The 23,982-nt window shown below is 34.7% G+C and overlaps 1 protein-coding gene across 1 annotated transcript in view; it reads right to left on the reverse strand.

The window, feature by feature from the left end:
- Positions 1-13,352: 13,352 nt before the first annotated feature.
- Positions 13,353-23,982, reverse strand: part of MANEA (mannosidase endo-alpha) — an 85,431-nt gene continuing 74,801 nt past the window's right edge. Inside the window, exons 4-5 of the mRNA XM_007115363.3 lie at positions 17,900-17,976; positions 13,353-17,073 (exon numbers count right to left, since the gene is read on the reverse strand). Of these exons, the coding sequence (XP_007115425.1) occupies positions 16,416-17,073; positions 17,900-17,976 (735 nt within the window). The 3' untranslated portion in view covers positions 13,353-16,415. The remainder of the gene's footprint in view (positions 17,074-17,899; positions 17,977-23,982) is intronic.

A 23,982-nucleotide genomic window follows, 5' to 3' on the forward strand; every position in this document is an offset into this window, starting at 1 on the left:
GCTGATAGGAATGATTCACTAGAAAGGGGTAGATTTAATGATGTAGGAGTGAAAGAGGACCATTGTCAGAGGAATGTCTTTGAGCAAACAAGAGGAAATAGGGTTTAGAACCCAGAGGGAGAGATTAGCCTTAGATGAAAACACGGAGTTTACACAGTTAAAAGAAGGGCTGACAGAGCTTATGAGCACAGATGATACATGCAAGAGAGTGCAGTGTTAGAAGATTGGGCATGTTTTCTTTTGATTGTGTATTAGTTTTCTATTGCTGTGTAACAGATGATCACAAATTTAGCAACTTAAGACAACATATATTTTATTATCTCACAGTTTTCATGAGTTAGGATACCTGGCATAGCTTAACCTGCTTCTCTGCTCAGGGTCTCACAGGGCTATAATCGAGGTGTCAGCTGGTGCTGAAGACACATAAAGTTCAGAGTCCTCTTCTCAGCTCACTTGCTTATTGGGGAATTTCATTTCCTAGAAGCTTTAGACTTACAGTTGTATGCTTCTTCAGGCCAGCAAGAAAATATCTGTCTTCTATCTCTAACCTCTTGACCTCTCTTAAAGGGCTCACCTGAATAGGTCAGTCCACTGAGGATTACTACCTTTCGATTAACTTAAAATCAACTGATTAGGATTCTCAATTACATCCTCAAAATCCTTTCACCTTTGCCATTTAATAATCACAGGAATGATAGCCCATTAACTTTGCCTTATTCTGTTAGAGGTAAATTATAGATCTTGCCCATACACAAGGGAAAGGGATTCTCTAAGGGCATGGCTCACTGGGCACCATCTTCAATGGCTTCTACTTTCTTAGTTAAGTAGGAAGCAAAATCACAAATTGTTTGGACAGAAGAGAAGGTAGTGGAAGTTTGAGGAAATGGGAAAGGATGAAATGTATCTAAGAATGAGTGTACATTTTGACTCTGAACAATCTCTGCAAGATTTGTAGGGTTTCTCCAGCATGTGGTCTCCTAGGATAACTGCTCAACCCAATTCTCACACTGTAGACAATTACCAGATATTCCAAAAGATATTTGTGGGGCTTTGTCACAAATAGTAAGAATTAATTCTGCTGTCCTTCTTAAGATTTATTGATCTATGAGGAATTATGATTAATGGAGAAATGAGGTTAATAGTCAACTCATGATCTTCTAAATCTGAATATTGTCAATATTTACTTTTTAAAAATGTGTGGTTCATGCTCTGTTTTAATAGCTGTGTTAAATTTAACAAAATATTTAGTGGAAAAAGCACAGGGATTATGCAAATATCTTAGAAGTTATGACTCTCTCAAGCATTATACTGTGAGAATAAATGACTGATTAAAAGTCTGTTAAACTGGGACACTTCTAGAATTTCTGCCACTAATATGTTAAATCAACACAAGAGTCTATTATGTAAGCAATGGAGTTTTCTTTTTATTTGCTTAGTGTTTTTGTTTGCTTTATGGAACTACCCTAAAATTGACTTTGTATAAAAGGCTCATTAAAAATAATAACTTATGAAATAGAGCTACAGCTGTATTTTTTCTTTTTTAACATCTTTATTGCAGTATAATTGCTTTACAATGGTGTGTTTGTTTCTGCTGTATAACAAAGTTAATCAGCTACACAGACCCATACATCCCCATATCTCCTCCCTCTTGCGTTTCCCTCCCACCCATCTAGGTGGACACAAAGCACCGAGGTGATCTTCCTATCTGCTTCCCAATAGCTACCTATTTTACTTTTTAACCCATTCTTTTTAAAAATTTTTTTTTGTCTTACTGGAGAGTCTTTTTTTTTCATTTTATTTTAATTTTTTAAAACATCTTTATTAGAGTATAATTGCTTTACAATGGTGTGTTAGCTTCTGCTTTATAACAAAGTGAATCAGCTATACATATATCCCCATATTGCCTCCCTCTTCCATCTGCCTCCTACCCTCCCTATCCCACCCTTTTACGTGGGATAGGGAGGGTGGGAGCACCGAGCTGATCTCCATGTGCTATGTGGTTGCTTCCAACTAGCTATCTATTTTACATTTGGTAGTTATATTTAAGTCCATGCCACTCTCTCACTTCATCCCAGCTTACCCTTCCCCTTCCCTGTGCCCTCAAGTCCATTCTCTACATCTGCATCTTTATTCCTATCCTGCCCCTAGGTTTTTCAGAACCTTTTTTTTAAAATTCCATATATATGTGTTAGCATACGGTATTTTTCTCTTTCTGACTTACTTCACACTGTATGACAGTCTCTAGGTCCGTACACCTCACTACAAATAACTCAATTTCGTTTCTTGCTTGCAAGAGGGTTCCCTTTTCTCCACACCCTCCCCAGCATTTATTGTTTGTAGACTGTTTGATGATGGCCATTCTGACCAACAGGTGTGAGGTGATAACTCATTGTAGTTTTGATTTGAATTTCTCTAATGATTATTGATGTTGAGTATCCTTTCATGTGTTTGTTGGCATACTGTATATCTTCTTTTGAGAAGTGTCTATTTAGGTCTTCTGCCTATTTTTGGATTCGGTTTTTTGTTTTTTTGATACTGAGCTGCATGAGCTGCTTCTAAATTTTGGAGATTAATATTTTGTCAGTTGCTTCATTTGCAAATATTTTCTCCCAATCTGAGGGTTGCCTTTTTGTCTTGTTTATGGTTTCCTTTGCTGTGCAAAAGCTTTTAAATTTCATTAGGTCCCATTTGTTTATTACTGTTTTTATTTTCATTTCTCTAAGAGGTGGGTCTATAAGGATCTTGCTGTGATTTATGTCATAGAGTGTTCTTCCTATGTTTTCCTCTAAGAGTTTGACAGTGTCTGGCCTTACATTTAGGTCTTTAATCCACTTTGAGTTTATTTTTGTGTATGGTGTTAGGGAGTGTTCTAATTTCATTCTTTGATATGTAGCTGTCCAGTTTTCCCAGCACCACTTATTGAAGAGGCTGTCATTTCTCCATTGTGTATTCTTGCCTCCTGTATCAAAAATAAGGTGATCATACATGCGTGGGTTTACCTCTGGGCTTTCTATTCTGTTCCATTGATCTATATTCTGTTTTTGTGCCTGTACCATACTGTCTTGATTACTGTAGCTTTGAGGTATAGTCTGAAGTCCGGGAGCCTGATTCCTCCAGCTCCGTTTTTCTTTGTCAAGATTGCTTTCGCTATTCGGGGTCTTTTGTGTTTCCATACAAATTGTGAAATATTTTGTACTACTTCTGTGAGAAATGCCAGTGGTAGTTTGATAGGGATTGCATTGAATCTGTAGATTGCTTTGGGTAGTATAGTCATTTTCACAATGTCGATTCTTCCAATCCAAGAACATGGTATATCTCTCCATCTGTTTGTATCATCTTTAATTTCTTTCATCAGTGTCTTATAGTTTTCTGCATACAGGTCTTTTGTCTCCTTAGGTAGGTTTATTCCTAGATATTTTATTCTTTTTGTTGCAGTGGTAAATGGGAGTGTTTTCTTAATTTCACTCTCAGATTTTTCATCATTAGTGTATAAGAACGCCAGAGATTTCTGTGCATTAGTTTTGTATCCTGCCACTTTACCAAACTTTCAGATTTTTCAGCATTAGTGTATAGGAATGCAAGAGATTTCTGTGCATTAATTTTGTATGCTGCTACTTTACCAAATTCATTGATTAGTTCTAGTCATTTTCTGGTAGCATCTTTAGGATTGTCTATGTATAGTATGATGTCATCTGAAAACAGTGACAGCTTTACTTCTTCTTTTCTGATTTGGATTCCTTTTATTTCGTTTTCTTCTCTGATTGCTGTGGCTAAAACTCCCACAACTATGTTGAATAATACTGGTGAGAGAGGACATCATTGTCTTGTTCTTGATCTTAGAGGAAATGGTTTCAATTTTTCACCATTGAGAACAATATTGGCTATGGGTTTATCCTATATGACCTTTATTATGTTGAGGTAAGTTCCATCTATGCCTACTTTCTGGAAGGTTTTTATCAAAAATGGGTGTTCTGTTTTGTCAAAAGCTTTCTCTGCATCTATTGAGATGATCATATGTTTTTTCTCCTTCAGTTTGTTAATATGGTGTATCACATTGATTGATTTGCATATACTGAAGAATCCTTGCATTCCTGGGATAAACCCCACTTGAACATGGGGTATGATCCTTTTAATGTGCTGTTGGATTCTGTTTGCTAGTATTTTTTTGAGGATTTTTGCATCTATGTTCATCAGTGACATTGGCCTGTAGTTTTCTTTCTTTGTGACATCTTTGTCTGGTTTTGGTATGGTGATGGTGGCCTCGTAGAATGAGTTTGGGAGTGTTCCTGCCTCTGCTATATCTTGGAAGAGTTTGAGAAGGATAGGTGTTAGCTCTTCTCTAAATGTTTGTCTTCTCTAAATGTTTGATAGAATCGCCTGTGAAGCCATCTGACCTGGGCTTTTGTTTGTTGGAAGATTTTTAATCACAGCCTCAATTTTGGTGCTTGTGATTGGTCTGTTTATATTTTCTGTTTCTTCCTGGCTCAGTCTCGGAAGGTTGTGCTTTTCTGAGAATTTGTCCATTTCTTCCAGGTTGCCCATTTTATTGGCATATAGTTGCTTGTAGTAATCTCTCATGATCCTTTGTGTTTCTGCAGTGGCAGTTGTTACTTCTCCTTTTTCATTTCTAATTCTATTGATTTGAGTCTTCTCCCTTTTTTTTCTTGATGAGTCTGGCTAATGGTTTATCAATTTTGTTTATCTTCTGATAGAACCAGATTTTAGTCTTATTGCTCGTTGATATCGTTTCCTTCATATCCTTTTCATTTATTTCTGATCTGATCTTTACGATTTCCTTCCTTCTGCTAACTCTGGTTTTTTAAATTCTTCTTTCTCTAATTGCTTTAGGTGTAAGGTTAGGTTGTTTATTTGAGATTTTTCTTCTTTCTTGAGGTAGGATTGTATTGCTGTAAACTTCCCTCTTAGAATTGCTTTTGCTTCATCCCATAGGTTTTGGGTCATTGTGGTTTCATTGTCATTTGTTTCCAGGTATTTTTTGATTTCCTCTTTGATTTCTTCAGTGAGCTCTTGGTTATTAAGTAGTGTATTGTTTAGCCTCCATGTGTTTGTATTTTTTTACAGTTTTTTTCTTATAATTGATATCTAGTTTCATAGCATGGTGGTTAGATAAGATACTTGATATGATTTCAGTTTTCTTAAATTTACCGAGACTTGATTTGTGATCCAAGATATGATCTATCCTGGAGAATGTTCCATGAGCACTTGAGAAGAAAGTGTATTCTGTTGTTTTAGGATGGAATGTCCTATAAATATCAATTAAGTCCGTCTTGTTTAATGTGTCATTTAAAGCTTGTGTTTCCATATTTATTTTCATTTTGGATAATCTGTCCTTTGGTGAAAGTGGTGTGTTAACGTCCCCGACTATGATTGTGTTACTGTCGATTTCCCCTTTTATGGCTGTTAGCATTTGCCTTATGTATTGAGGTGCTCCCATGTTGAGTGCATAAATATTTACAGTTGTTATATATTCTTCTTAGATTGATCCCTTGATCATTATGTAATGTCCTTCTTTGTCTCTTATAATAGTCTTTAAAGTCTATTATGTCTGATATGAGAATTGCTACTCCACCTTTCATTTGATTTCCATTTGCAAGGAATATCTTTTTCCATTCTCTCACTCTCAGTCTGTGTGTGTGCCTCAGTCTGAAGTTGGGTCTCTTGTAGACAGCATATATATGGGTCTTATTTTTGTATCCATTCAGCCAGTCTGTGTCTTTTGGTGGGAGCATTTAATCCATTTACATTTAAGGTAATTATTGATATGTATGTTCCTATTACAATTTTCTTAATTTGGGGGGGTTTGTTATTGTAGGTCTTTTCCTTCTCTTACGTTTTCTGCCTAGAGAATTTCCTTTAGCATTTGTTGTAAAGCTGGTTTGGTGGTGCTGAATTCGCTTAGCTTTTGCTTGTCTGTAAAGGTTTTAATATCTCCGTCGAATCTGAATGAGATCCTTGCTGGGTAGAGTAATCTTGGTTGTAGGTTTTTCCCTTTCATCACTTTAAATATGTCCTGCCACTCAGTTCTGGCTTGCAGAGTTTCTGCTGAAAGATCAGCTGTTAACCTTATGGGGATTCCCTTGTATGTTATTTGCTGCTTTTCCCTTGCTGCTTTTCAAATGTTTTCTTTGTATTTAATTTTGATAGCTTGATTAGCATGTGTCTTGGTGTTTTTCTCCTTGGATTTATCCTGTATGGGACTCTTTGCACTTCTTGGACTTGACTATTTCCTTTCCCATATTAGGGAAGTTTTCAACTATAATCTCTTCAAATATTTTCTCAGTCCGTTTCTTTTTCTCTTCTTCTTCTGTGACTCCTATAATTCGAATGTTGGTGTGTTTAATGTTGTCCCAGAGGTCTCTAAAACTGTCTTCAATTGTTTTCATTCTTTTTTCTTTATTCTGCTCTGCAGTAGTTATTTCCACTATTTTATCTTCCAGGTCACTTATCCGTTCTTCTGCCTCAGATATTCTGCTATTGATTCCTTCTAGATAATTTTTAATTTCATTTATTGTGTTATTCATCATTGTTTGTTTGCTCTGTAGTTCTTCTTGGTCCTCGTTAAAAGTTTCTTGTATTTTCTCCATTCTATTTCCAAGATTTTGGGTCATCTTTACTACCATTATTCGGAATACTTTTTCAGGTAGACTGCCTATTTCCTTTTCATTTTTTTGGTCTGGTGGGGTTTTACCTTGCTCCTTCATCTGCTGTGTATTTCTCTGTCTTCTCATTTTGCTTAACTTACTCTGTTTGGGGTCTCCTTTTCACAGGCTGCAGGTTCGTAGTTCCTGTTGTTTTCGTTGTCTGCCCCCAGTGAGTAAGTTTGGTTCAGTGGGTTGTGTAGGCTTCCCGGTGGAGGGGACAAGTGCCTGTGTTCTGGTGTATGAGGCTGGATCTTGTCTTTCTGTTGGGTAGGACCACATCCGGTGGTGTGTTTTGGGGTGTCTGTGAACTTAGTATGATTTTAGGCAGCCTCTCTGCTAATGCGTGTGGTTGTGTTCCTGTCTTGCTAGTTGTTTGGCATAGGGTGTCCAGCATTGTAGCTTCCTGGTCGTTGAGTGGAGCTGGGTCTTAGCATTGAGATGGCGATCTCTGGGAGATCTTTTGCCATTTGATATTACGTGGAGCCAGGTGGTCTCTTGTGGACCAATGTCCTGAACTCACTTTCTTACCTCAGAGGCTCAGGGCTGACACCCAGCTGGAGCACCAAGACCCTGTCAGCCACACGGCCAGGTACATGGGGAGTTTCTTGCCTTTTGGGAAGTCTGAGGTCTTCTGCCAGCATTCAGAAGGTGTTCTGTAGGAGTCGTTCTGCATGTAAATGTATTTCTGATGTGTTTGTGGGGAGGAAGGTGATCTCCACATCTTACTCCTCTGCTAACTTGAAGGTCTCCTACAGCTGCATTTTTAATGTTAGTAAATGCAGATAAAATGAAGTTATATATGCCAATATTATTTGGCTACAACCATGAAAGCATGGAAGACGTCTACAGTTTTCTTGCAAGTAGCCCAAGGGGAATAGAATAACAATAAGAAATGTTCATGAACAGAAATCTTGTGTAACATTGTTTTGTAAATGCAAAGCTTCATATGAATCTATCTTCAGTTCAACAAATGTTTAATTCACACCTGCTCTGTGCCGGGTACTGGGAATATAAAGGTGGAAAAGACACACTCACTAATTAGGGCCAAGCTTCAAAGTTCCAGGGAATGCTGCATTTCATTAAATTTAGTGTTGGATCTATGACTGTATTTTTTAAAGAAACTTCTATATTATGTTCTCTTTTCTATGTGTATTTTATATTCTTAAAAGAAATTAAAGCAAAGTTATTTCTGAAACTTATCTCAAAACAAAGTAGTAGGTGCTAGAAGTGTACTCTGCCTAACCTGTATGAGTGTAGGAAAAACCTTGGGTGTAGGGAAATATTACCACATAAGTTGACACTATAGTAGAATGGCAGTTTTCTCAGCTCTATTTCTACTCAACTGTGGGACACTGGCAATCTTGGTACATATAGTTTTCTTAACTATAAAATAAAGAAAAGCTACCTCAGAATGTTGGATGAGTATTCTGTGAAATAACATGGACAGCACTTAACACAGTGTTTGATACACATTAGATTCTTGTTAGAAATATTTATTTCCTTTTTTTCCTTTACTTTTCTGTCCAATTCTCATCCTTTTTCCAGTAGGAGTAAACTAAGTGAGGAACAATGGGAAAGACATCACTTGAAAATAAAATAAAACACAAGAACCCAAGTCTTCATGAGGTTATAAGTTTTGGTTATCCCTCTGAAGTATAATCTGAGGGATAATATTACTATAGCAGAAATTCTGAGAAAAAAAAAAAAGAGAAGACTGTTGTTGTAGGTATAGGACAGTAATGGGACATCTTGTATACCTGTGAGGAAGTTTGTGCTTTCTTCTGTAGGCAGGCAATTGGGAGTCACTTACATAATTTGAAGCAAGAGAATGGCCTAGACTCTGAGTCTAGAGGTTGATTTGAGTTAGACAATACTGTAGGTATATAAACTAATTGAGAAGATATAATAGGCCAAGTGAAAAATGATGATGTCCTGGATATGATCAGAAACAGTACACACAGAGAATAGCATAAATATTTAGGAAATAGGGAAAAAAGGAAGTAGTACTTAATGGTTGATGGGATTTAGAGCATGAGAAAGTGTGATAAGGCAAAGAATGACCTTAGGTTTCTGGTTGTGTGGCATGAATGACAGTGTCATGAATGGAGAGAATGAGGAGGGAAGATGAGAAAGTCTACTACTAGTGGAAGAGGAATTGTTGGTCATATAGTAAAGATAATGATTAACTCAACAAGAAAATGCCAAATGGTTTTTGAAAGTAGATGAAATGTTTTATACTAACACCAGAAAAGTATGAGAGCTTTAGCATTGTCCTTTTAATTTTAGCCATTTGTATCAGTGTGTACTAATACCACATTGTGGGTTTTTAAAAATATTAATATATAGAAAATTCATTTGTTTTGGGTATGCTGGTGGGGGAGTTGTATAGCTTTGAATTTTGGCAGATGTACAGACTCGGGTAATCACTACCTCAGTCAGGATACAGAATAGTTCCCTCACTCCTAAACCTTAGTGGCTACTAATCTGTCTGTAGTTCTGTCTTTTCCAGAATGTCATATAAATAGAATCATAAAGTACCTAATCCTTGGAGGCTGACTTCTTTTACTTAACATAATGCATTTGAGATTCATCCATGTGGTTGTATGTATCAGTGTTTTGTTACTTATTGTTGCCAAGCAATACTGTATGAATGTACCAAGTTAATTTATCCTTTTACCCACTGAAGGACATTTGGGTTGTTCTTTTGAGTATAAAAATGACAGTAATGGCCAACATTTGTTGAACATTACCATGTTTCAGGGCTGTTTTAGGCACTTTATTTGTATTAACATATTTAATATCCACAACAATGTGATCTGAAAGGAAACGATTAGAGTAATAAAATAGAGTGGATGACAAATGTTAATTTTAAGGTTGGTATAATCTTATAGAATTCTTCCCCCGCCACCCCCAGCAGATTTTTGTCTTAATTATAGAAATGCAGACTTCTTTTTTCTTTTGATGCTGTTAATAACATTAATATAAAAATAATTTTAGTGCTGATTAGCAATCTGAGCCATCATCCAATCCAACCCCCTCCTTTTAAAGATACAGAAACTGGACAGATCATAGTAAACGTTTTGATTTTTTGTTAATGAATGGTGAGCTATGGTTAATATACTACCAATTCAGCAAATGTAACTCTTTTTCTATATAAAATTCTGAGCTATATAGTTAATTTCATTTTCCTTTCTGGAACTAATCTATATTTGACTCAGTTGCCTTTCATTTTGATTATTTATGAGAAAAACTCTGTCATGGCTATAGCTGATTAGACATAAGGAATCCAAAAATGTAAACTGCATCACCTAAAACATAATGCTTTATAAGTTAAAAAATGTAAGTATCTTGAAAGAAGCTAGCACCTGACTTAAGTGTATATCCCCTTCACCACTACACTCATTATTAAGATATATACAATGGAATATTACTCAGCCATAAAAAGATTAATATAATCTTTATTGTATTATATTATTAGTATCCTCTTTATGAGACTCCACAGAAGAAATTCTTCTCTTAATAGCAAAGCAGCTATACTTTTCTTGAGAAATTAATTTCTATCTTATACTATGGACAATGCACAATGTGCACATGATGAGATGTTCTTTTTCATACTGGCTCCTCAAAGCTTGGAGTTAAATTTGTGACCACCAGTATAGCAGTGTATTTACCACATTATTCAGTTTTTATTTAATGCTGGGCTCAATAAGTGTATTTTTATTCTTGCTCTCCTTTTAAGACTATATTGTTACACGTTATGTATTCTAACAAATCACTAACATCCTTTCTGAAACAAAGCAGGTAAGAAAGGCAGGTGAGTTGAGACTAAGAAAGATAGGAAGGCTGAATAGCGGGCAGGTAGGCAGAGGCAGGCAGGCAGGCAGGCAGCAAAAGGACAGAAAGTAGGTTGCAGAAGTGGAGACTAGAATTAAACACAATTACCTACAGTTTTTTTTCTACCTACTTGCCAGGCTTCCACAATGGATCTATATCTAAAAAGCAACAGAATAAAAAGCATTCCAAGTCCCTCTCAGTAAGTATTAATTCAAATCAGCTATTCAAAAGTCAAATTAGGAGGAATAATAGAGAAGATTGGCTGAGAGATATGCACCTAAGTCACTTTTTTGGTGCCTTAATTTCTGATGAGATAAGACCTGGGGAAAGCTATCACATCATCTGAGCCACATGGATTCACTTTCACTGACTTGTGTTTTATTGTTTTATACTTGGAATATATCCAATAATCATCACAATAACTAGTCATATGAAATCCCCTTGAGTGTTATAAAACATTCAGGACATTTTTAATAATCCAGCTTTACATTCTTTACATCAGCAGTCACAAACTAATGACCAATGAACCAGAGCCAACCAGTGAATATTTTAAAAATCTTTTGCAGTATCTGCCAGCATGTTATAATTAGAAAAATTTACAAACAAGCAGGCATACATACTTCCTCGTTTTAGGGACCCACAGCTACAGAAGGGGCAACACTGACAGGAGCTGTTAGCAACTACTCTTATTAGATGACAGTTGTCTACAGTCGCTATGACTCTATAGGTTTTAAACCTGATGCATTTACTTATATTGCCTGACAGTCTCCTGTAGGTTTCTGCATTTTTGACCCTAGGTATAACACCTATTTGAGAAATGTATTTTAAAATGTATTGACAAGGCAAAATTTGCCTTGCATAGGAAAGGAGGTGCTTCTTTTCTGGCAACAAGAGCCATATAAAATCTTGCATTATCTACTCAGAAGCTCTCAATACCAAATGTGTAGTCAACCATATATGCTAGTATCATACATGTTATGTTCCTTTTTTAAAATTCTGTCATTCGTTTATATATATTAATTTTGTAAGTTTTCTTATGAAAAATATGTCAAATCCTTTTTTCAAAGAATCAGCATGCACATATTCTTATAGGAGGAAACACTACCTACATTTTATTTAAGAATGACTCAAGTAAAAAAATGAAATGAGAAAATAATGTGCATTAATGGAATATTTTATTTGAGGATTAAATTAAGCCTTTAGCTGCAAACACTCATGAGGAAAAATAAAACAGAATTTCAGCACAACTACTGTTCATATAATGACTGTCACTAAATATTGTTCTTACAAGATACCTTAAAAAGCCAAGAGCATAATTTTCAAGAATGTACTTTAAATGTAACAGTGCAGCAAATTTTCAAGTAGAATTTAGCTATCAGATTTGCAGCTTTTTACATGAAGTCAGATTGGACTGCACAATTTTAATAGTAATGGCTTAATAGTCTGCCATATGGATAATATGTTTGGGTAATTAACGATATATAGAACGGCAGTACTCAAATATAAATTTAGTGTGTATAAACTAAAAAAAGTGTGGCTGCTATTCTTAGGTGACTGTGTTCAAACATATACATTTTTTTTTTTTTTTTTTGCGGTACATGGGCCTCTCACTGTTGTGGCCTCTCCTGTTGCGGAGCACAGGCTCCGGAAGCGCAGGCTCAGCGGCTATGGCTCACGGGCCCAGCTGCTCCACGGCATGTGGGATTTTCCCGGACTGGGGCATGAACCCGTGTCTCCTGCATTGGCAGGCAGACTCTCAACCACTGCGCCACCAAGGAAGCCCAAACATATACATTTCTAAAAGGTACTGCATGCATTACAATTGAATTTCTTCTAAGTATTTTTCTCTTTTGCATATATTTTCAAGATCCGTATAAAAGTCACATTGTTAGATACTATAATCAAATTAACATGTTGATATATAGTGCTTTGAAAACGGCTTTTATAAAACGGACTGAAAAATACTTTTATGCATGGACATAATTAATGTATTTTAAATGCTACTGAGTAGCAGAAGACTGCCACTTTGTGCTGTTTATAATGATTGTTGTTTTGACTTTTTAAAAGAATAGGTTAAAAATCTAAAGTAGGAGATATCTGTATATGTATGGCTGATTCATTCTGTTGTGCAGTGGAGGCTAACACAACATTGTAAAGCAACCATATTCTAATAAAAAGTAATAAAAAAAAAACTAAAGTAAAAACACAAAAGCATGACAATACAATCATATACTATAAGTTGAATTGTATACAGAATTATCACTACCATGGTACATCATTATTTTGTTTCATGAAATATTTCAATGAAATAGACTCTAAAAGGCTTTTTAACTTTATGGTTACATTTAAGGTTATATAAGTGAGAAATTTGAACTTCAATATATAAGATGCTTTAAATGAAGTTTAGAACATACAATATAAAAAGTGCCACTATGTTTTGACTTCAGTAAATTTTAGATCTATGACTATTTGCTTATTAGGTCTTAAATTATTTTGTCTTTTGATATAATAAATGGTAATTATAACAACAAAATCTAATAACACTGAAAAATGTTCCCCCCTTCATTGACAGTTGTAATATAATAGCACTACCGCTAAGTTCTTTGACTTGACTAAGGATGACTCTGTAAGTAAGCCAAAGTAGTACCTGCATTCTGAAGGATAATAATCCTATATTAAGCTTACTATAACATTTAGCCTTTATGTGGATACATAACAGTATATAATTCAAATTTAAAGTACATTTAAATTTACAGTATTTTTTTAAAAAAGGAATAGCTGAGCCAAAAAAGTTTTTGGCTCAATTTTTCCTTTTGAAATTGTAAATATTTATAAAAATAAATTAAATTTTGCTGGTCGTAAATAAAGTATTGCTTCTACACTATGGGACATGAGAGTGTTCGACCTTAATTCAAATTTTAGATAAAGACTTTTAAGGACTGCTTCTGTAGGCACTATAGAGTTTACGAGCAGTCACTGTGTTTAAATTGAATAACTGTGATCAGTTTCAAAAAGGGCTTGGTTATGAACTTGGTAGGTTCTCAAGTGGCTTGTTACTTTTGCTGTTTTAGGGGAAGATAAATTTTCTAAAGGATGTTGGAGCTCATATATGATTATGCCCAAAGAATAAAAAAATAAGAAACCATCTTCCAAATTTAAAAAATTCATATTTTTGTGTGTATAACAAATTCACAGATTTTAAAAGTACAGTTAAAAGATATCTACTTTTTAAATGCTGTATATTTCAAATAGAGAAGATATATAGAGTGGCGACTGAATACTACTTTTGAACTGTTAATCAGAAATTAAACATTTCATAAAAAAGAAACAGATTTTTATATCTAAGATACAATTTATTCTGCGTATGCTTTTATTAGGTGAAAGTTAACTACTTCGTGTAACAAAATAGTCATTTTAAAATTACTCTTAAAACAAAAAAGTTAATATACAGCTGAGATCAACATCAATTACAGCAGTTTTTGACAATATCAGTCCTTAAAGAGAGTAGTAAAAGAAAGATTTGGTTTCTATACAGTCAAAACAATTAGACTGATTAAACCATAAAATAATTCATTTTGATTCATGCATTGCATATATTACACTGTTTTTTCTTTAACAGTTACTTTAGTTTATTGAATTAAATAAAAGCAAAGAATTGATTTCTTTTGATTATTCAATCTAAACTTGTTATAAGTCAAATGGTAAAGGCAGCTGTAATGAATACCTGAGGAAGATTTTGAAAGCATTCTTCCCTAACAAAATTATTAGAGATAATTCCTTCTAATAACTGTTTTTTTAAGAACAGGAGAAAAGAAACATGATATTCAAATAGTTACAAATCAGTAAACTATCATTAGAGCTGATTCCAAACATGCTTCCCTTGAGAATTAACTAACTCTGCAATGAAGACAGAATCTATTTTATCTTACTTTGAAACCAACTGTCAGTGGCTGGTTGGGGTAGTGCGTTAGAACAAAGCTCAGAGGGAAATTCTGCACTCCTAGATGATCTATCTATATGTCTGCAATGGGAGCAGGAGAGAAATGGTGGTGTCTGCGTTGAGGATTTGCTGACCTTGTTTTTATACACTTTCTCTTAATCTCAGAACTATTTCATAAAATTGTCATTATGGGTTCAAACATACAACATAAGCATTGACAAAAATTCCTGTTTGTTAGAGATCTAACTAAACTTTAATAAAATATGGTATGTTATAAATATTATTAAGTATACCATATTTAGAGTTTATCCCTAAGATAACATATAGTGGTAGTGGCTAACTGGATGTAAGAAAAAAAATCCACAGGTTATATCTGTATGAGTGTTCCTATGGAGATGCTTAGTTGTAACATTATAGTGATCTATTCTTGTAATTTCCTCTACAAGGTGAATTACTAATTACTATTATACTGGTTTCCCATGGTCTGAACATTCTGAGAAATGGCAAATTCTCAGTTATAAATAAGTTTAACATTAATCATGCTTCTTTTCAAAGACATGATAGTTAACTTCAAAAGCACTGCTTAAAATTAAATTTCACTGTCTAATGAGTTATTTTATGATAAATCCCACTGCTAATTTGTTTCTGAATGAATGTCCATATATTCAGAATATTTATATGTATTGTTTAGTATTTCCCTATTGCTTACATTTAATAAATATCTTTAAAAAATTCATGTAATAGCATATATATTAGATTTTTTACTATAGTTCTAGTTACAAATATTAACTATAATAATAGAGTATATTTTATGCTCTAGTTTTTAAAGTAAAGAGATTCATTTTTACAGATGATTAATTTGTCACAATATGACAATGGATCACAACTCTTTAACCTGTTAGGTAACATAAAAGTATAATGTTTATAGATGGGGATGTTATATTATAGACAATAAAGTCTTAAATATTTCCATCAAGTGTTATACCTAATAAAAAGTCAAATTTAGTAATGAACTTTCATTTCCATATCCTTAAAATTTGAAATGGTAAGTAAATTTTCTCTATTAGTTTTAGTTAAAATAGCTTAAAATCTTAAAAGAAGGCAATCCAATGATAGCATCAACTTTTTCTTATCTAACAGTTGGTCTCTGATTAACATTAAATTTAAAAATATGAATAATAAAATAAGTTAAAGTGACAGCGTATCCTAAAATAACATTTGAGGCACTGTATTTTCATAATTGTAGAGCAGCTATTTTTTTTTAATAACTGAGAAGCAATCCTTAACCTTTATGAAAAGATTTTCCTTACTTCTAAAGCCTGAAATTCAGCATTATAATGTAGAAACATTAGACATGCAAAACACCTAGCAAGCTCTAGGAAACCAAAAATCTGCAAATGATGATACATATTGTGCTGTAGAAAGCAGACCTTCCTAACACAATATGGTTCACAGTAAGGCTTAAGGCATATGATTTTTTTCTGAAGAATTGTTATTGGAGAGTTATCCAGAGTCTGAATGCTAATATGATGAAGTTGACTGGATCATTAAAAAAATGAAAAAGGAACCATGTACATTATCTTTTAGGTCTTTGTTCTTCAATAGACATACCAAATATGTACACAGTCCTTTTTCTCTGGGCCCAGAATACAGGTAGGATTTAACTGTGTGCTAACTACTCTATATAACACAAGCAATTACCTATTGTGAAACAAAAATAGCTATAAAGCAGGATTTCAATTCCAGTCAGAAATTCACCAAATTATGACACAAGGAATGTTATTTGCACTTTTCTCAGTGCAACATCACCATTGTGAAAGGTGGCAATGATAATATTACTACCTTTAAAAATGTACAAATTATTTTTATTAGCGATAATAGTATATACTGACTTTGACAGTTTTCTTTCCATAACTCAAAACAAAAGGAATGTATAGAAATTAGGTGATTTCTATAATTATTAAACTTTAATCAATGCATTAAGAAACAGGTAGCTGGTGATCTAATGCATAAGTTGCTCTTTCCTTACTGTATTTTTCAGACCACTTACGAGTTAGATCTAGATAAAGACTTGGTTTATGAGGCCGGTAATCCAGGTACACGGTATTACTGGTTCTTTTGGGAACAGCTTTTTCAATCTGAGTTCCTTCATGCCACTCATTAAAAGAGGTGATGGAAATTATACTGGGGTGGGCTTGGAGTGCAGCACTCAGAGCATCCTCATAATATTTCCCATTGACTCGGTTGCGAGTGTTCTGAGTGTTCCATGGACGGATGCTGGTATCTATGTATCCTGGGCCCACACTTGGGATGAACATTAGGTCGAACTGATCACAAAAAAATTTTAGCTTAGCCCAGTTCTCATAGGATGAGCCATAAGTAAAGCCATTTGTGGCAAAATACGTATAAATTCCATCAAAACCACCTCGAAGAATTTCATATCTATGTTTTTTTTCTACTAGAAGTGCAATAAACAATGCATCATAAGGAGAGTTGCGAATGCTCTGAGACCCTGAGCTGGTTAACAGATTGGCCCATTTTTCAGCTGTTGTGATATAGGAATCATAGACATAAAACAGTGGAAGGGCACTGCCGTTCTTAGTCTTGTACCTGTAAAAGGCAGGATGATTTCCATATCTAGAATACAAACATATATGAAAGCAAAATGAATATCCATAACTCATTTGCAATAGACAATAATTATTTACATATTGAAAATGAAGGTAATCAGTGCAGTTTAAGCACACTGTTCACCTTTGGGGAATTAGCTATATAAGTGTAAACATTAAAAATGCATTTTTAATTTTACACATTGAAAAATGAGATACTGGATACATTAAGACATTAACAAACAAGAAATTATACTGAGGTTTAGAAATGATGACTAACACAATAAAAAGCCCATTTTCTACATGAAAATACTGTTTGTTTGTTTTTTTGTATAAGTGATAAATGTCCCACTGTTGCTGACATGTTTTTTTAAGAGTATGGCATCTGTCACAGACTATTATCAGTAAACCCTTAAACAAAATGAAACTGTTTTAATAAATTCCTTCCTTGTAATCATACTAAATGAAAATATTAGATGTGGATCTACCATATCTAATAGCAATTCAAAATTGCAAAAGCAATTCACATTTCATACTCTAAACTTTCTTTTAAAAAGACAACTCTACATTCATAAGATTTGCAGAATACCAATTTAAATGTCAGATGACAGAAATCATAGTCTAATATACACTTAAAACAGTAAAAACAGGAACCTGTAACTATTCATACAGAAAGTGAATTATAAGGAAATTCAGAAATGTTCTTTAAAATGATTGCAGTATTCATTACAAAATTAGTTTAAACTAATTTTAATATGTCATACTGTAAGTCATTCAAATCTCTCAAATATAATACTTAAACAGTAATTATCATTGGATCATATAACAGTAATTATAGGACAGAAGAAACTCACTTGTCTATAATGTATCTGACATTTTGGTACATGTTTTTATCATCTCGATTCTTATATGGTTCAATGTGAAAAGTGACCTAAAACAAAAAATATTGATTAGAGAAAAAATTTATATAAAAATAAAAAGGAAATCATATCCCATATTTTTAATAAACTGACTTAATAAACTTAAAGATGAATGCTTTTTATTAAAGTATAGTTAATTTACAATGTTGTGTTAATTACTGCTGTACAGTGAAGTGATTCAGTTATACATACATACACATTCTTTTTTTATATTCATATTCTTTTCCATTATGGTTTATCATAGGGTATTGAATATAGTTTCCTGTGCTATACAGTAATACTTTGTTGTTTATCCATTCTGTATATAAAAGCTTACATCTACCAACCCCCTCCCCTGGCAACTACCAGTCTGTACTCTGTGTCCGTGATTCTGTTTCAGATAGGTTCATTTGTGTTGTATTTTAGATTCCACATGTAAGTGATATCATATGATATTTGTCTTTCTCTTACTTCATTTGGTATAATCTCTAGTTGCATCCATGTTGCTGCAACTGGCATTATTTCATTCTTTTTTTAATGGCTGAGTAGTATTCCATTGTATATATGTATCACATCTTTATCCATTCGTCTGTTGATAGACATTTAGGTTGCTTCCATGTCTTGACTATTGTGAATAGTGCTGCTATGAACATTGGGGTGCATGTATCTTTTTGAATTATAGTTTTGTCTGGATATATGCCCAGGAATGGGAATGCTGGATCATATGGTAATTCTATTTTTAGTTTTCTGAGGAACCTCCATAGTGTTTTCAACAGTGGCTGCACCAACTTACATTCCCACCAACAGTGTAGGAGGGTTCCATTTTCTCCACACCCTCTCCAGCATTTGTTATTTGTAGATTTTTAAAATGATGGCCATTCTGACAGTGTGAAGTGGTACCATATTGTAGTTTTGATTTGCATTTCTCTAATAATTAGCGATGCTGAGCATCTTTTCATGTGCCTACTAGCCATCTGTATTTCTTCTTTGGAGAAATATCTATTTAGGTCTTCTGCCCATTTTTGGATTGGGTTTTTTTGTTGTTGAGTTGTATGAGCTGTGTATTTTGGAAATTAAGCACTTGTTGGTTGCATTGTTTGCAAATATGTTCTCCCATTCTTTAGGTTGTCTTTATTTTTAAAATAAATTTATTTATTTATGGCTGCATTGGGTCTTTGTTGCTGTGTGCAGGCTTTCTCTAGTTGTGGCAAGCAGGGGCTACTCTTCATTGTGGTGTGCGGGATTCTCATTGTGGTGGCTTCTCGTTGTGGAGCACGGGCTTCAATAGTTGTGGCCTGCAGGCTCTAGAACACAGGCTCAGTAGTTGTGGTGCACAGGCTTAGTTGCTCCGCATCATGTGGGATCTTCCTGGACCAGGGTTTGAACCTGTGTCCCCTGCATTGGCAGGTGGATTCCTAACAACTGTACCACCAGGGAAGTCCTGTCTTTTCGTTTTGTTTATGGTTTCCTTTGCTGTGCAAAAATGACAGATTCTCCTACACCATTAAAATAGCATTTTACAAAATAATCTACATTTAATATGTACCTATTCAAATAATTTATAACAAAATTACTTTAAAAAATCAAAAACTATAATGGACAATAATTTTCAGAATGCTTGTTATTGATGTGGTTTGTATATTTCTACCATGATAGCAGAAAGCAGTAACCAAAAAGTGTTAGTTATATATAAATCAAGAAAAACTAATTATGGCTACCAAAAGCATTTTGTATGTCATTTATAACTAGTGGAGTAGATTAAGGGAAATATCATGTGTACTGTCTACTTAAGATCTGCCAAAACAACTATGAGAATTTTCACTTTTATTACTAATTTTACTGACTTACCATTAACCATTAAAATACTTTACGGCAATATAATAAACTAAAATAGTCAATAAGAGTTCGGTTTCTATGAAGCATGTATGGAATTAGAGACTTCTATGCTACTGCAATATAAAATGCCTTTGTTTTCAACCACCTAATTAAAGTGAAATATATTTCACATTCATCAGTGCTACTAGTTTTCACATAATTATAAAGTCAGACAGCATTTAGTGAAAGTATAATTCTCTACTTTTAATAAAATAAGATTTCAGCAATATTATACAAAGAAAGTTTTTATGAGTAACAAAGTAAGGTTAATTTTGTTTGTGCAGTATATTGTAAGTATGGCTAGGGCAGTTAGATTTTGCAGTAGCTCTGGTATGTATGTGCTTTTTAACTTCAATTGAAAGAAAAGTGGCAGGGTATAGGTATTTTCATACTCATATATAATGTAACCTTGGGTAATCTCCCTTTAGCTGTAACATTTCCTAAGTAAGTTTCCATTTTCTATATAAAGGACACCAAATTTAAGCAAATATCCTATATTATAATGAATTTGCTTTTAAAGTTGCAAACTCTACATGGCTTCCTTCTTTTTTGTAAAGTGCATATCAATACATTTATAGTAATTCAAAAAGCCATTATTTTATACAAACTTAATAAGTTAGAAATATGAGGGAAAATATTAATTGCAATAATATTACCTTGTAGGCTTAGTGAATAAATAATGTGATGTATCACCATTCCACTGTTCCATTTGGAAAAATCTATTAGACCAATACTACAATGACTTTAAAAATGATAGAATGCTATATACAAAATCAAATGTTTGTATTATCTCTAGATGCGGAAGAGTCCTATATATGTTCCCTCATTTCATGCTTCTAATTTTGACCATGCACCCAAAGTGAACTTTCTAAAGTGAAAATCTGATGATCCTGGAGAGTGATATTAGCAACATGATGACATAAAATGTTCCTACTATTTATTCCTTTTTAAATCAACAAGTTGGACATTCATACATGAGCAAAAGTGCCTTTGTGGTGTTCTGGGACCTAGTGTCTTATTCCAAGGAACATAGGAGTTGTCTCACTCACCACAAAGATGGTAAGAGACAAACGTCTGTTCAAGCTGGGGAACCAGAGAAGCCAGCCAAACTGCGTAGACCCCTTTTGTTCTTGCCAGGCAAAAACTGTGTCAGTAAAGACCCAGGCAGGCACTCACATACAAGACAGAGAACCTGCAGAAGTCTAGTCCTCCCAACGGGAGACTCCAGCACATAACTGGAGACAAAACAAAAAAGCTAGTTTGATTGCAACAGAAGGCAGTAGAGAAGCTTTCCTGGCACCATGACTCTGCCCAAAGAAACACTGAAAGCAGTGAGTGAGCGCCCAGCTATCCCAGCTAGACTGGAAGTGGCTGGAAAAATCATTTCTCCACCAGCAACTGGGGTACTAAGATGGGAGCTTTATAACCAAGGGTAGGGAGGATATTAGGAAAGATGCAAATTAGAACTTCAATTGGTGGGAAAGGGATTGTTCTTAGCAGAAGTCCACCTAGGAGCCACTGGGATCACCCTACTGGATCTGCAGGTGCCTCCAATGTACCCAGTGCTAAACCCACACTCCCCCCCCACTCTATGTTTGCTCCTTGTGTGGGCTCCCAAGTGCCACTGCAAGAGAAAGCTCCAGTAGACTGAGAGCATGCTCAGAAACCATGAACTTGAGCTATAGCAACCTTTTGGAAAACAAGAGAGGTTTCCAATAGCCAGCCTGGTGAACTGAAAGAAACAGAGAGAGCATAAATGTTTAAAAACTCACCCAAAAGAGGGAACAAGAAGACTGGAGCAGGTATAAATTCACAAAAACAGTAAAAACTCGGATAATATCAACCCTACAGAATATAACATACCATCTGCTGAAGGCAACAAGAAAAGAGTTAAGAGGGTATCTACTACTTCACATGCAAAAACAACAATGCAAATCTAAAGGGATTATGAAACAGCAAGGAAACATGGCATCACATAAAAATTATCTATTTCTAGCAATCAATCAAACTCAAAGGCACAGAATATTGCAACCTATCTGACAAAGAGTTGAAAATAGATGATATAAAGAGATTACAAGAAAACTCAGAAAGACAATTCAATAAAATCAGGAATAAAATATGTGAACAAAATGACCCTTTATTAAAGAGAAAGAAATTTTAAAAAAGAACCAAACAAAAATTCTGGAGCTGGACAGCATGCAATGCAGAGAATATGTAGCAAGGCAGAGCATATGAAGATAGAAAAACTGACTTGGAGGATAGAAATTTTGAAATAACACAAAAGAGAAGAGGGGACGTAGAAAAACAGCAAAGAAAGCCTACATGATCTATGGAAATCCATATATCCTGACAAATGTCAGGATAATCGGAATTCCAGACAGAGAAGGCAGGGGCAGGAAGTTAACTTAAAGAATAATAGCTGAGAACTTCCAAAATCTGAGGAAAGACTTGGACATACAAGTCCACAAAGCTAGTAGATCATCCTAGTATCTCAATGCAAAAAGACATTCTCTAAGACATTAAAGGCAGGCAAGGAAAAAGAAGAAAACTTACAAAGGACTGCCAATAGGCTATCAGCAGATTTCTCTGTAGAAATTCAATAGGCCAGAGGACAGTAGAATGACATACTTGAAGAGTTGAAAGATAAAAATGGCCAGCCAAGACTACTTTATCTAGCAAAGTTATCTTTAGATATGAAGAAGTAAAGCCTCTCCCAGACAAACAAAATCTGAGGGAGTTCACCACTATTAGATCTGCCTTGCAAGAAATGCTGAAAAGAGTTCTTCAAGCTGAAATGAAAACATACAAAATTACAAAATACTCTGGTAAAGATGAGAAATATACAGCCAGACTTAGAAAACTATAATTCTGTAGGAGGATGGTGTGTTAACTACTCAACTATAGTACAAAGGTTAAATGAAAGTAGGGAAAATAACTATACTTACTATAAGTTAATAAATATACAATAAAACAGAGGTAAACTGTGGCATCAATATGCAAAAGGGAGGAGCAAAATAATGGATATGTGAGGGGGTTAAAGATAAGTTTCTATAAACCTAAAATGGACTGTTTTATCTAAGAGATGTTTTATGGAACCCCCCCTTGATAACCACAAAGCACAAATCTAGAGCAGACACACAAAAGAGGGGGAAAAAGAGCATACCACCATGAAAAGTAACCAATTTACAAATGTAGGCAGAAAGAGAGAAAAAGAAATTACGGAAATACAAAACCAGACTGCAGTTGAAAAGATTACATATTAATAATTGCTCTGAATGTAAATGGATTGAATTTACCAATGAAAAGACACATAGTGACTGGATGGATAAAGAAACAAGACCAAACTGTATGGTGTTCTTAAGAGATCCCATTAAGCTTTAAGGATGCACACAGACTCAAAGTGAAGTGGTGGAAAAGATTACATGCAGGTAGAAACTGCAGTGGAACATAAATTTCAGAATGTAAATTTAAACAGGGCTGAAAAATTAAATGACCAAGTAGAAGCTAACTTTTTATGGAAATGTTTCCATGTGCTGTGACAATTATTTTTGTGTTTCTTCTGGTTATTTTCCTCCATATCAACAGATCTTTATAATTCACTGTACTTAAGATGATTACTGCCGGGCTTCCCTGGTGGCGCAGTGGTTGCGCGTCTGCCTGCCGATGCAGGGGAACCGGGTTCGCGCCCCGGTCTGGGAGGATCCCACGTGCCGCGGAGCGGCTGGGCCCGTGAGCCATGGCCGCTGGGCCTGTGCGTCCGGAGCCTGTGCTCTGCAACGGGAGAGGCCACAGCAGAGGAAGGCCCGCAAACCACAAAAAAAAAAAAAAAAAAAAAAAGATGATTACTGTTAACTTTCTTTACAAAATTGTGTCTCAGCAATTGTCAAATATTTTTGTTTCTTTGTAGTTTTACTTTATCATTTTATTGACATAAATATATCTCTGTTCTAGTAGGAAAAATAAATGGTTCTGGTGATGAGGGTGATGTAGGAAGATCCTGAACTTACCTCCTCCCATGGACACACCAAATCTACAGCTAAATATGGAACAATCTCCTCCAAAAAGAACCAGGTGGAGTGACCCCATCACATCTGGCAAACGAGAGGGAAACCACATCAAAGCAGGTAGGAAAGGCTGAGATACGATCTCACCATAAACCCCAT

The sequence above is a fragment of the Physeter macrocephalus genome, chromosome 10 (genome assembly GCF_002837175.3).
Source record: "Physeter macrocephalus isolate SW-GA chromosome 10, ASM283717v5, whole genome shotgun sequence".
Classification (NCBI taxonomy): Eukaryota; Metazoa; Chordata; class Mammalia; order Artiodactyla; family Physeteridae; genus Physeter; species Physeter macrocephalus.